The 15,227-nt window shown below is 41.1% G+C and overlaps 2 protein-coding genes across 3 annotated transcripts; both read left to right on the plus strand.

The window, feature by feature from the left end:
- Positions 1–28: 28 nt before the first annotated feature.
- Positions 29–9,272, plus strand: LOC119491421 (aldehyde dehydrogenase, dimeric NADP-preferring-like). Of its 2 annotated transcripts, none has more exons than XM_037775455.1 (10): positions 29–178; positions 2,471–2,688; positions 2,780–3,011; positions 4,419–4,504; positions 4,710–4,918; positions 5,831–5,948; positions 6,039–6,180; positions 6,264–6,430; positions 7,494–7,593; positions 8,646–9,272. In XM_037775455.1, exons 2-10 carry the CDS (start codon positions 2,533–2,535, stop codon positions 8,957–8,959), a joined length of 1,524 nt encoding a protein of 507 aa, XP_037631383.1. In that variant the 5' UTR covers positions 29–178; positions 2,471–2,532; the 3' UTR covers positions 8,960–9,272. The 2 variants fall into 2 exon arrangements, with proteins under 2 accessions (XP_037631383.1, XP_037631384.1); XM_037775456.1 differs by having other exon boundaries at positions 2,497–2,688.
- A 4,859-nt stretch (positions 9,273–14,131) lies between these two features.
- On the plus strand, positions 14,132–15,015 carry LOC119490903. Its single transcript, XM_037774441.1, has 2 exons — positions 14,132–14,721; positions 14,801–15,015. Exons 1-2 carry the CDS (start codon positions 14,152–14,154, stop codon positions 14,921–14,923), a joined length of 693 nt encoding a protein of 230 aa, XP_037630369.1. The 5' UTR covers positions 14,132–14,151; the 3' UTR covers positions 14,924–15,015.
- Positions 15,016–15,227: the final 212 nt, after the last annotated feature.

Consider the following 15,227-nt stretch of genomic DNA (forward strand, 5'->3'; position numbering starts at 1 on the left):
CTGTAAACTGATCCCAGAGCAGCCTGACTGCTGACCACAGTACAATGAGACTCAGTCAGTCAGTCAGCCAGCAGCGTGTCGGACATCTGAACCGCTTTCAGATCAGATCAGATCAGTGAGGGATTATTCAACCAGTATTTAATAAGAGGAGCCACTGCTGGTTTACCTGAGTCTACAGGTGAGTCCACTTCTTCTTCTTCTTCTTCTTCTTCTTTCTCTAATTTTCGAGCGACTAAACGGATCATAAATGATGTTGATATAATGTGATCGCATACATACAGAGGGTTATATATACTGTATGTTAACGATGTATTTAACAGCCAGACTGAACTGAAGGAGATCAGAGCTGTCTAAGATAGTAAATGGACTACAGGCTGACTGTCAACATGGACATCCAAGTTAATAAAAGTATAATAATATAATATCAGCTGCACATTCTAATACCGTCATCATTCAGCAAACACTTCACTGACAAGGTGTTTAGATGGAGTTACTTCTGTAGTTCCTCCTGTAGTTACTTCTGTAGTTACTTCTGTAGTTACTTCTCAAGTTCCCGACAGTTATAGAAACACAGGGGAGAGACTGAAAGAGACTGGGCTCCAACATAAGAGGGTTTAGTCTGCAGGTATAGGAGATGAAAGTTTTTCTATTTGCATTGAATCCAAAAAAGGTCAGCGGAGGTCTTTGTTTATTTTTTTATTTAAGAAGAAATAGAAAATCCAAATCTGTTTAAGTTGAATTTATTTGCACACACATTGCACAAAATCCAGTCAATAAAAAAACAAACACGAAATGTGTCAAGAGAGGTCAAGAAGCCACAGGCTTATACAAAGGACCTCCCCCCAACCCCAGGAGAGAAACAACAATAACAAAACAGGAAGAAAGAACTAAACTAACATACTTTAAAAAAATACAAAATACAAATAACTATTTTATTTATACCAGTTCTTATATTTGTAGTCTACTTTCCTTTCCTACTTTTTTTGAGATCCTCTTTTGAGATGTTTGTTTTTTCCTATAGATCTGGGGATCTCTTATTTATGATGGCTTAAGACTGATCCTTCTCAAAGCACCATTTACTATGTAATGAAAATGTATGATATTACTGTTAGGTGCTTTGTGATTAAATATGTTTTTTTCTATATTCACTGTGTTCCACCCCTTTATGTATTTTGTATTATAAAACAATTATGGCATCTATTTGTATGCCTTACAGTTCTCTACTAGAACTACAATTCCCAAGAGGTGGAGCTGCACGGCATACTGCCAATGATTAGAATGGGATTGCTTATTTCTTCCAGCCTGTCGTCTGTTGAACCGTGCATGCTCTGATGAATGCATGACAGACCGAAAGCTTAGAATAAAGTGGAAAACTATAGATCTAAGTGTGCGGATATCTTTTCTATCATCTTTTAGTCTACTTTCCTTAAAAACTATGTGACTGAACTATGTGACATTACAGTTACCTGACCATCTTCTTTCAATTGTTTTAATATTTGTTTTACACATTACAAATGTTGACCAGTTGTTTTGTGCCAAAAAATATGGAGTTTACCTGGTTTAAACCTGGTTTGTATGCCGTTTGGTATGTTGTGTAACTATGCACACTATGCCAATTGTGTTATCTTTTGGTATCACTTATATTGAGATTAAGACTGCCCTTGTTTGTTCTATTGTAGATGACCTTATAGAGTGATTTAGGGATGATATATTTAGGCCAACCAGGAAGTTAGCATCTCCCTGGTTCCCTCCAATAAAGGCCAATGGGATTGCTCCATTGGATTTTGGATCATTGCAGAAAATCAGCTCTGTGGGAAACGAGCATTTATGAGACTTTGTTCAGCAAGATAATCTTCACAAATGAACACCACTTTTATGATTTTTTGAAAATCTCTAGAAGTAAAAAGCTAACGTTAGGCTATAAACCAACTACACCACGGTCACATGAGCGTGAGGATACATAACAAGGCTGTAAAGGAGGACGAGTGATGGCGTTTAATGTCCCCTACACCTCTGTGGTCTCATTCAGCCACTTGTTAATAACTTCCTTTTTTAAGACACGCAAAAGCTTCAAAATACACGAGTGGAATATTTACTGACATATTTTATATTGTAGAACAAAGCGTTAAAATCTCTTCAGCTTGTGTTAACCACAGACCTTATTTAAGACATCTAACCACAAATCCCATTGACTTCCAGACGAAGGAACCGGAAGTGCTAACATGCCAACTCATTTCTGGGTTTTAGGACTCATTCATCAGCACTTCATAGTTACGCATGTGGGATGAGGAAGAAAGGTAGCGATGTATTTGCCCATGGGGCCCCCAAAAAGGCTTTGACCAGCTACAAACCTGCTGGATTGTACAGAGAATAGAGGTCATACCAGGTCATTTTGATGGTTCATTGTGCTCAGAAGAACTTGACTGGATATTGGCTCGTCACTGCTATTGTTACTGTATATTCCAAACAGACAAGCCTGCTGCCTTGCTTCTACAGTTCCAGTTCCTCTTTGCTGTCCTCGAGGAAGTGTGTATGGAGAGGCAGGCGGTGCAGCGGGCCAAGGAGGCCTTCCTGAGCGGCAGGACTCGGCCTCTGGAGTTCAGACTGCAGCAGCTTCACGCCCTGCAGAAGATGATCACTGAGAAAGAGACCGAGATCGCCACCGCTCTCAAACAGGACATCAACAGGGTGAGTGGAGAGACACAGCACACTATACTGCATGTAACCTGTAATGTAACAGTGTTTAATGTGTGTTTGTAATGTGTTGGGTTTCCTGCAGAGCCAGTACGACACACCGCTCTTGGAGCTGATCGGCATTGAGAATGAGATCAAGCTGGCTATAGAGAAACTGGCAGAGTGGGCGGCTCGACGGCCGGTAGAGAAGACCATCCTCACCATGTCAGATGAGGTTTATGTCCAGCCGGAGCCTCTGGGAGTGGTGCTCATCATCGGGGCCTGGAACTACCCCTGGGCGGTCACCCTGCTGCCCCTGGTCGGAGCTATCGCTGCTGGTAGGGAACCTCTCTGTCTCTAGCTCCTCGATAACTCTTTACTTAAATGTAGTCATGTATAGAGCTTCATAGTGGACAGAATTCTCCTGCAATCTTTTTTTGTTGACGCTGCCAGTCTGAAACGAGCATCTAACCCACAGAAATTGATTTTGAAGGTCGTGCACATCCACAAGTGTTTTCAGTCATTGCTGATTGGACCTCTGCTCAGAGGGGAAGTTTGGTGGTTGAGGATTTTGTGGTCACCAAAGTCCAGGCAGTGATAAAAATAATAAAGGTGTAATAAAAAGCTGTGCACAAATTAATAGGGGTGGAGGGTTATGTATATTTTTTCTATTTGCTGAGGGGAGGACATCTGACTTTTTTTTGCTGAGCAGAGAAGGGGCTTTTTTATTTTCCAACACCCCAAATTTATGTCAGTATTCCCTTGCGGGTGTAATTTTTAAAAGAAAATAAAATAGGAAATCAAAAGTCATCTGCTTCATCACTTCATTGTGCATCATAACAAAAAGTTTGTTCTGTTTTCCATAGATTAGGATAATGCTATTTCCACTTCTACTCGGGCATTGGTGGCTATTGTGAAAATATTATGCATGTATAGCATTATATTGAGAAGTTTACACGATTCTTGATTTATATTAACAGGCATGTGCATAGATTAAGAGATTATGGCATTTTGTTTTTGCCATTTTCAATCTTTAGGGGTAAATAAAGTCATACATATACCCTTATTTAAAGTTACTACATAGGTAAATGAGATCATCAGCAAGAATATTGGCTATTTCTATATAATTATTCTTAAAGGTTCTCTATATGATATCACAGCATTAATATATCATCATCAACTATTGTCTGTGTAAAGATATAGCGGAGTAATGTCTACCTGAGTCTATGATGTCACAGCATTAATATATCATACAGCGGTTACAGCTGATAATGCCGTCCTGACCAACGGTACCGTCGCGGAAGCGTAGAACCAACTGTCCAGTTCTCCCCTCAGGTCAACACAGGAGAACCAGAACCAGGACTGAGCGGGCAGACCCTGCTGCAGTAAAATGAGAGGTTATCTAAGGGGACTCTGGTGCTCGGAAACACTAACGCTTTTGTCCACAGAGACCGCCAAAATCAGAAAAAAGGAAAGTTCCTCGTCGTAGCTTTAAGGGATAGTTATCAAATATTGAGATAACAGATAATAAAATAATAAACATTATAGTAAAACACTAAGAAAAAATATCACTTCATGCCTTTAAATATACATGTTGGTCAAACCTGCATTTTTTGCAGCACAAGTTTGAGAGAGAAATATCTCTGGTGGGAACTTTGACAGCATTCTCAGCCTCCTACTCTTCTGCTCTCCGTCACTCGGTGATCTCATTCAAATTCACAGAAACCTGTGTTCTCTCTCTACAGGCAACGCAGCTGTGGTGAAGCCGTCAGAGCTCAGCGAGTACTCGTCCCTCCTCCTCCGGGCTCTGCTGCCTCGCTATCTGGACAAGGTCTGAACACCAGCTGCTATTGTTGATGGAATAATGCTCAGAGCTGCTGTAATGTCAAAGCCTTGTACCAACACAGTGCATCACAGATGTGTCAGGAACGCCAGTCAATGCCAGTCATTTTCAGACATGCTTTATATTTTTATTAGTTGTATATTAAAAAATGAAAAAACAATATGCAAAATAAAACTTTTCTCTTTATTTCCAGGATCTGTACCCAGTTGTAACAGGTGGAGTGACAGAGACCCAGGAGCTGCTGAGGCTCAGGTTTGACCACGTCTTCTACACAGGCAGCGGCACCGTGGGGAAAGTAGTGATGGAGGCTGCAGCTCGTCACCTGACCCCAGTGACCCTGGAGCTGGGAGGAAAGAGCCCCTGCTACATCGACAAGGACTGTGACATCAGAGTCGCCTGCCGGTAACATGCCACTCATCACAGTAGCCCATATCAGCAGTGGTCAACCACAGAGCCCAATGACATAAGACACAATAAGAATAAAGCACTGTAGCGTTAATGACCTGTGGAGGTTTAGCACTTTGACCAAAGAGGCAGCAGCATTAAGCACGACAGCTGATATGTCTACAGTCCTGTTAAAGTGTTAGAATGAAGCTTACCTTACCTATGAATACATGGAGCTCATAACTCCAAACTGAAGTGATAATGATTGGGGACAATCCCATTGGCTTTTAGTGGAGGGAACCAGGGTGATGCTAACTTCCTGGTTGGACTACAAAAACACGTCATCCCCGCACCACCTTATTGTTAACATAAAATACATTCAGAAAGTGACAGCATGTTTATTTATATTACAAATGTTGTTGAAATTCTACACTATATTAGAAGAAAGCAGATTTTTGCACACACACAAAAAAAACAAGATATCAAATTTGTGTTTACATCTTCTGAATTTTATTGTCTCTGCAATGATTTTGGGTGACCAAATAACAAGATGTCAGAGCGTCATGGTGATGGTTACTGTATCTCAAGCAAGTTTCAAGTCTCTGCAAGTCTTTTTTAAAGTGTAGTGAAACACATGGAAACCAGTGGCTGCCTGGAAAGTAGAAAATGAATTGTAAAACTTGCATAGTGGTTTGGAAAAGGGTTGAAAACAATGCAAATGTATTCACATTTGTGGTTTAAGAGGACGGAACATACAGACCACTGACATTATCCTTCAGCTTCTAATCAATTAATTTAGCAGTTTGCAGCTACACATGCATAAATGTACCTTGAAGTGACTTCCTCAAAGCTTAAAACACTGACACACACATTGTTCATTAGCTGAATGAACACTGTAAATATGTTCTTCCATCCCCACTTTATGTGCAGACGTATCACGTGGGGAAAGTTTGCCAACTGTGGTCAGACGTGCATCGCTCCGGACTTCATCCTGTGTGAACCCTGCATCCAGGGCCGAGTGGTGGACCGCATCCGACAGACTCTACTGGTACCATCCTTTAAACCTGTCTGAGCTATCTTCATGTAAACCAAACTGCACAGTCTAGAGTTTTATCAAGACCCTTTTGATCCATCCCAGGAATTTTATGGTGCTGATCCCAAATGCTCGCCAGACTACGGCCGGATCATCAACCAGCGTCATTTCAACAGAGTCATGGGTCTGATGGAGGGCTACACCCCTGTGGTGGGAGGACAGAGTGATGCCTCACAGCGCTACATTGGTAGGAAGATACAGTGACTTAGTGAATAAGTCAGAGTGTTGTGTGAAATCTATATTCCTGTTTATTATGTATTGTACATGCAGCCCCAACAGTGCTGAAGGACGTGCCCCCTCACTCCAGGCTCATGCAGGAGGAGATCTTCGGCCCCTTGCTGCCCATAGTGACTGTGAGTGACATGGACGATGCCATCCGCTTCATCAACGAGAGAGAGAAACCTCTGGCACTCTACATCTTCTGCTCTGACAAGAAGGTGAGAGGAACGAAGAGATTTAAACCACGTTTTAAAGGTCCCATATCGTGTTCATTTTCAGGTTCATACTTGTACTTTGTGTTTCTGCTAGAACATGTTTACATGCTATAATGTTAAAAAAAAACCTTTATTTCCCTCATACTGTCAGCCTGAATATACCTGTATTCACCCTCTGTCTGAAACGCTCTGTTTTAGCGCATTTCGACGGAATTGCGCCGAAATTGCAACAGAATTGCGTTGCTAGTCAAAAGCTTGGGTCCATGTGTACTTCCTGTCAGCTGATGACATTCACATACACTGCAAACAGTAATAACCTGGGACACATTTAGAATGTTTAGATTTAAATCTGTGTAAAGGGTCTAAATATAGTATATTTGTGACATCGCAAATGGACAGAAATCCTGCCAGCTTGTTTCAAATGCAGAGTTTCTGAATACAGGCTGTGTGTATTTCCCTGTGGATTGAGCGTTTCGATACTTTCACAGTATTTATATAGGACTTAAGCCTGCTTTATAATAAAAAAAAATTAAAAAAAATCTCACTTTTTTATAATATAGGACCTTTAATGTTTAAAGGTGCTCAATACGGAATTCAGAGAATTTCTATTGCCTCCAAATGGCTCTCAACATGGAGACGGCAGAGCCAATGGCTCACAGCTAACGGTGCTAACGGTGCTAACAGTGCAAACAACAGCAACAGTGCTAACAGAGCTAACAGTGTTAACCTGAGGGGGAACCGGAGGGTGGGCGCTATGCTTCCATGACAGCACCGTGGGTCGGGACGGCGTAATCACTGTAATCACCGTATAAGAGCAGTGCAGAGCAGCGACCGTGAGCGAGCCAGTGGAACACACTCACGCGCACTAACATGCACTAACATGAGCTAACATGCACTAAAAGCACAGAGAAAGCTCTGATTACAACACACACACAGAGAGAGAGAGACTTCATTATCTGCTTAGGTAGACATTACTCCTCTATATCTTTACATAGGCAATAGTTGATGATGTTGTGATATTATATATTATCTTTCTCGTTTTATTCTTCTACTGTCTCTCTCAAAGGCAACGAGAAAGATGATTGAGGAGACCACAAGTGGAGGAGTGACGGTCAATGATGTCATGATGCACTACACACTCAGCTCACTTCCGTTTGGTGGTGTTGGTAAGACCGACTCAAAGTGCATTATTGTCTGTATGTTTAGGTGGACTTCATCATGGGGGCAGTGCATGGCCGGATTCAGGGAAAACTTTTTTGTTGAGCCCCTATTTCCCCAAAAATGCCATCATTTATTCTCCTCCATTGTTAGGATTTTCTGTGTTTAATATCATCGTAATCTTTTTAAAACATTTTGACTGTTGGTCAGACGAAACAAGTTATTGGATAATGCCACCTTGTGCTCTGTGAATTTATGATACATTTTCACTATTTCCAAATATTTTATAACCTAATAATCAAACAATCAATCAAATAAAGAATTGACAGATTTGTCTTATTTTTGGACAGAGGAAACAAATAAATGAATGAAAGTAAATGACTTTTGGTGGATGAAATGCCACGATACACCAGAGTTACAGGCTCTGTTTTCATTAAGTAAACTTGCAACCGTTTCAGAGTATCTACATTAAAGTAGGAGATGGAAACAGATTTCCAGCTCATACAGATTTTCTTTTTTTCCTTTTCTTTTTTTTTTAAATGCACTTGAAGCTGCATTAATGGATTTCTGTCCACTAGGGCACAGTAAAACCTCCAAACATGCTGATAGGTATACAGCTCCCACAATGTCAGCAGCTTATAAAGTTATTATGGATTTTTTTCTTGGCCATTTTGGGGAAGTGGAACAAACACACATTGACATATTATCAGATATCGTTGTTATGGCAAACAGTAGTTTATATGAATTATTGCAGCTTTAAGACTATATTTTCAATATGATCCATAAGTAGTGCAGGGCTAAGGTTCCTGTCCTCAGTACCTTTGGCAGTCTGAGCGAGTCTTATAGATCTTTAGCCTTTCTTCTCCCTTTGCTGTCTTTAAGCATGAAGCACCGCCCTCTGGTTGAGCCGGTTCACATGAGTGTGCTGTGTGATGTGCACACACTGCATGACTACCGAATATCAGACAGTCTCCCCACAGTTATCCCATATAGTAGGACGTTCAAATGCCGTTTATAAATTGAAAAGACATGACTGCAGACTTGTTTGTGACCCCTCCAGGTCAGAGTGGTATGGGCCGCTACCACGGTAAGCACACCTTTGACCAGCTGAGCCACCAGAGGGCGTGCCTGGTCCGCTCTCTGGGCATGGAGAGTGTCAACCTGGCCCGGTACCCTCCTCAGGACCGCCGGAGGGCGCGTAGGGTGCGGATGGCCCTCAAGTCACCACTGATCGACCTGTCCAAGAGGACGTTCATCTGGGCTGTCGTTGCCACCATCCTCGGCTTGGGCCTGTTCGTCGCCCTGCTGGTCATCCTGCTCATCGCTTCAGGCCTCAACTGTACCTGCTGGTACTGGAGAGGCTTTTATAACTAGACACTACAACTTCCCTTTGTAAAATCGATCCTGCTGCAATGATTTCCACGTCAAAAACACATCAATTTGTATCCTGTTTTGTATTCAGATATTTTAAAGATAAAAATAAGATAACCCCTTACTCTAACTTTTATTTGCTATGTGTCTATTTTCTATTAGATGTCCTCCTTCAGCGATGACACAAACAAGTTTAAACACTGTCCAAAAACACATCCGAGTTCTGTTCTGCATTCTTCATTATTGGAGGTTAACTTTCATTTTTTTAGGAAATGTGTATTTTGCTTGTTGTTCCATAATAAAAGATTTGTTGATATATTCTCATCATCCATTTTTTATTTAACACCATTTATAATTCTCTAATTCTAAAAACCTTTTTCTTCTTCAAGCAATATTTAACTTTTTTATTTAACTAACTATTTTCAATATATATTCATCCTTCACTAATATGATGAACTAGCTGAAATTGGGGACACTGAGGATCTTTGCTCACCTGCTGGACAGTTATTATTGATACACTGATGTGACCGATAAGCTGTGTGACAGTGAAGAGAAGCAGGAGAGTGAATGTGGAGGTTTGTGTTGGTCTGATAGATATTCAGTCATGTCATCTGCTTCTGATATGATGGAGGTTCCTTCCAGATCAAATGGAGAAAACAGCCTGTAAACGAATGTCATTTCAAATTCAAAGCACTAGAACATGAAAAGAATTAGTGATTTTCATTTGAGAGTCCCGGTGGTGTTGCCTACGATGTTTAGCCTTCAGAGAGTAATACAGCAAAATCACAACAGTAAACATTTTTGGCTTAAAAGATGTCATGAATCAACAGCCGTCTCCCTTAAAAAGCAAAATAGACAACAGCTATAGTTAATGGAAGTTAGAGAAGGAAAACACTCGTCCAGGTAGTCATAAAGACTGACAATGTGAAACCTACTGATGCTGCCGGAGGCAATTTAAAATCCATCCTATAATCCCCTGAAAACAACAACACATCTGCTGACATGTCTCAGAAACCCACCTTGGTCTCTTCTTGGTTCTTACTTCTACAATCATTCCAACAGTGACCACAAGAGGTCACTATTTGTATTTAGTTCACTGCAGAGAACTGACAACAGGTAAAACTGGAAAAAGTCAAGGTGCAAAGGTGCATATCTCCTCCAGGTGAGTCTCCCTCTCCCCTCCCAAACAAAGAAGAGTTGAATCTCACTCAGTTGTCCCTCCTGGCTCCCTTACAGTCAAGACAGCGACGAAGATAACAAAAATAGGGATTTATTCTTCTTGTTTCGTGTCTAACTTTAGTGGATCATAAAATGAATCTGCAGATGCTCCGGTTTAAATTGAGACCAAACTTTTCTATGGATGTCAGTTTCTGAGCCACGACAAAGACCGAAATGTGGCCTGGAACAGACTAAGTATGGCTTGTTATTATACCCCTGCGACAACGTAGTCGGGGGGTATACAGTATCGCGCTCCGCGTGTCCGTCCGTCCACGTGTCACACTTTTGTTTCCGGAGTAGAATTTGGAAACTATTTAACTTAGGAACTTCAAATTTGGTATGATGGTTGACAGTGTGGTCTAGTTGTGCCTTTTGGGGGTTAGAAGTCCATAAAATTTAAATTTTGGCCCCCCTGGACTTGATGAAGGTGAGCTAATAACAAGCTAGATTGTGCTCAGTAGACTTATTCCATTAGTTCCAAATGGGCAAAAGCTTTGGCCCTACATTAGTAGGGGTCAAGCGGTGAGCGGAGGTATGTGAGCCATGCTCACTTTTGCCTTGTTAGCCCTAGCCGATTTCCAGAAATACCTTTTGCTACTGAAGCAGTTGTTGATCACCTGCGGCCCCTACCCAGTGCTGATGTGTTTCTGTCCAAGCAGTCGGTTCTCTACAGTTACAGTAAAACATCATCATACTGTGTGTGGCTACTAGATGGCAGCAGAGACCTAAAGAAGAGGAACATGGTGACTTTATGTTCCACATGTTAAAATGAATGGCAGCACTCCTGAATTACACTGACATTAAGAGAAGATGCAGAGTTTCATTTTGTACAGTCAAAGACAAAAGTGTAGAGCTTGTTCTGCATTTGAGACACATCCTCAGCCACTGACTTTACAAACTGTTAGCATACCAAAAGACACATCATGACAAATATAATGTGCTAGTCTTGTTGTAATTTGGGCAAAGTGCATTCAAGGCCTCTTAAGTCATTTAAGCGAGAGCACCCCATTAGCATCGTGCTCTCCCCGTTCCTCTGAGATGTTTTGCTAAGCTCGTAACTGACAGCTTTATCACTTAATAGGTCCGGGGATATCCAGGCATTCAGCTTGTGAGCCAGCAAAAGGAAACAGCTGCCATCTCAGCACCGTGCTCCAGCTCTAACAGGCTCACTGTAGTTGTACTGAGCTCCTACAGGCCTAAATAGCTGTTGCATAACTGCAGGAGAGTAAGACTGTTGACATTAAAACAATTAGAGACACCAGTCCATGACTTCCACAGGAAACAACTTGTCAAATACTTTGATTTGTTTGGTCATAAACATATTAGACAAATTCACAATTTGACCTGATGCTGGCGCTAGATGAAATGTCAGAGGGTCAACAGTTTCTCTGACTTGGCCAAAGCCAAGTTTCATAGTAATTCATCCAGTCGTGAGATATTTAAGTCTGGACCAAAGTGGTGGACCGACCCAAACTGCCATAGAACCATGGTGCTAGTGTGACTAAACTTCGTAGAGAAATTTCTTGAAACTGACAAACTAAAAACAAAAGACTTCAGAAATCAAAGAAAGTTTTTTTTTAACTGGATTATTTGTCTCTTCTTGTCACATCGACAGTAATTATTCTGCTTCTTTCCAGATGATGTGAAGGAGCTTTGCCAGGAGGTTAGACCGCTCACTACCACCTGTCCCGTCATCACACACACATCTGCCTGAGCTGAAATAGATATCCCTACTTCAATAAAAATCAAGACCAGTTACTTTGAAACTTTGAAAAACTAAATCATCCTAAAATAAGATATTATGACTTTCTTTGATTGCCTTGTTTATAGTGTAATGCTGGACACTATGACTTATGAGTTATCTTAAAAAACATATAAACACATGGGCTCTAGTTTTGTATCCATAGATGAACTTGAGTGATACAGGACTTTAGTTTTGATGTCTACAACGGCAGGTTTGCAAACTCTCCAACATGTTCCTTTTGCAGATGACTCATGCACTGCAGGATATAGACTACATCTGATGACTCTACTGTCGTTTCAGGGCTTTGTTGCTGCTGGACTGTAAAGTTTACTTTTGCAGAGATTTGTCCTCTACATAATAAAACACAGTCTGACAAAAACCCTTCAGTCCAGCAGCTGCCTGACTGAACTCTGCTGGCGCAGAGCTTCACACACACACACATATACACCCACACACACACACACACGCTCACACACACAGAAAGAAGGATATCCCTCTCCCACACATATTTCTCTCTGCAAAGCATTAGGGTTTAAGGTACAACATGTGAGGTACAGTAATTCTCATGTCTCCTGTCTCATTGCAAACATTCATCTATTCATCTATCCATCATCTGTAACCTCTTATCCTATTCAGGGTGGCGGGGGGGCTGGAGCCGATCCCAGCTGACAGGTCTCCAGACTATCACAGGGCTGACACATAGAGACAGACAGACAACCATTCACACTCACATTCACACCTATGGGACATTTAGAGTCAACAATGAACCTAACCTGCATGTGTTTGGACTGTGGGAGGAAACAGAGAACCCGGAGAAAACCCGCTAACACGGGGAGAACATGCTAACTCACACACAGAAGGCCCCAAGCCGGGTTTGAACCTGCGACCCCCTTGCTGTAGTGTTTTATAGTTTTATAATTTTATGGTTTTATTGTTTATTTTACTCTATTTTGTTTAATCAACATTTTATTGCTGATCATTATTATCAGCATTATTATTCTATTTTATTTTATTAATAGTTCATTATTTTAATACAATCTGCTTATTTTTCATATTTTTTATTTATTTTTTATTTATTTCCTTGTATTTTATTTATCTTTTATTATCTTAAATACCTTATATCTTTTATTGCTTTCTTATTCACTGAACTTTTATCTTGGTTGTTTTGGTGTGCAATAGTCTCTAAATCCATTTGAAACATTCTACATTTTTTCAATCGTCTGTACAGCACTTTTAATTGCATTTGACTTGTTTAAAAGGTGCTATATAAATAAAGTTTGATTGATTGATTGATTGATTGATTTTCCCACAGATACATCTGATCAGCTTTGTGTTTAAAAAAAATGTCAAAGCGTGTTTATTTTACCATGAGATATGGAGATATGTTAATGTAGGGGGCCTGATTTTAGTCTGGTCACTGACTGACTACTCCCTCTCTGTTCATCAATAGGCTCCATTGGTCATTCAGGGACTGGCATTGCAGCCCCGGGCAGCGGTGTAAAATGTAGGCTACATGGTGCAGCTGTTAGGCAGATGTAATGGCCTCCCCCCCCCACTCCCTGATGGACTGGTGACCTCCAAAATGACCAATATTTTATATGACATTATGAAAAGCATTTCTGCTGTAACTACTGATATTGGTTAGCATGAATGGGGACTTGCATCTGCCTTCAGTGTGTTATAGTATATAATAAACTGTACATACAGTATATTCATAATGATCTTATGTGCAGTTGATCAATGTGCATTAATCAGCATTTAGAAATGTGAATGAAGTATGTACTGTTTACAGATACATTGGGAAGCTGCACTGGGTATTTTTCCCAAATGTTTGATGTTTAATAAACAAAATAATGAATTGGTTAATTAAGAAAATGCCAATTGTTAGTTGCAGCCCCATTTTATAAGATCCTCTCATGTTTTGTATATAAAACCCTAATCCGCAAAGTAATCAGTAACAATAGCTGTCAGATAAATGAAAGTACAATATTTTCCTCTAAGTAGCATAAAATAAAAATGTACAAAAATGTCAACAGAATACATGTACTGTTATTTTCACAACTTTGATTCATTTATGATCACTATTATCAAATGATAACATTTTGTATTATCTTATTTTTTATGTTACGTCTCTACTCCTCTCAGTTTGAGACAGTATATTGATGTCTCCTGTCTCCAATTAGTCAAGGATGTGCAGCTGTGAGAGCCACATGTGTGCAGAGGGAGCCAGATAATGAGGCACAGGGAGGAGTCACTTCCTTTGTCTGCTTCAGTGGTCATGCTGAAGAAAAGCTGCAGTGAAAATCCTGTGCTTGCAACAATGGGTTCTGGGCATCTTATTGTGTTTGGCTTTGTGCTTGCATGTGTCAGGCTTAGTGGAGCTCGACTCCTTAGTGTGAGAGAGCCGACCTACTGGGGAGTCGAGGCTGAAGTTGAGCCAGCAGCAGAACCTGAGAGAGAGCTCTCCAGGGAGTCTACTCAACAAGCTGGCATGCTACAGGCCAAGCAGCTCCAGCCAGCAGTCCAACCACTCACCTGGAAGTTCCCAGAAGATCCAGTGGATTCTGTGGAAAAGCCCCCAATCGAGTTTGAACTGCGGCAGCCAGCGTCGACCAACCGTGTTGCTGTGAGGTGTGGGGAAAGTAGGGTCAAGGTGGAAGTGAGCCAGGACCTGCTGGGCCTCGGCAAGCTGATAGAGCCGGAGGATATCACGCTCGGTGGTTGTTCAGCCACTGAGATCGACAGCTTGTCTCATGTGCTGATCTTTGAGTGCGAGCTGCACGGCTGTGGCAGCACGCTAGTGGTATGAGGTTTTTATTCATATAATGCATTAATATTACAGTCAGTCTCGTGATGTGAATCAGTTGTTCTCTTTTCCTTAGATGAAAGAAAATACCTTCGTTTATGCTTTTACACTGGTCTACAACCCCAAAGTGTCTGGCAGAAGTCCCATCGTGAGGAGCCAGAGTGCCGTCATCGGAGTGGAGTGCCATTACCCGAGATGAGTTGAAAGCTGGATCAGCCTGCAAAGAGCAACTTAAGAAACCAGCTTAATGTGTAACAGCAAACCACAATAAAATGTGTGAAGTCTCACAAACTGGTTCTACCCTAACTATAGGCCCTAAACCTAAGGAGACACAAAACAGTAAGACTGAATCTTATGGGTCACAGAAAATGGCATAACACCTGAATCAGGCGCTAGACGGTGTCTTACATTATCAGGCCACATGGCTTACATTCAATCAATCAATCAAACTTTATTTATATAGCACCTTTCAAACAAGTCAAAAGCAATTCGAAGTGCTTGAC

This window comes from Sebastes umbrosus, chromosome 7, assembly GCF_015220745.1.
Source record: "Sebastes umbrosus isolate fSebUmb1 chromosome 7, fSebUmb1.pri, whole genome shotgun sequence".
Taxonomy (NCBI): Eukaryota; Metazoa; Chordata; class Actinopteri; order Perciformes; family Sebastidae; genus Sebastes; species Sebastes umbrosus.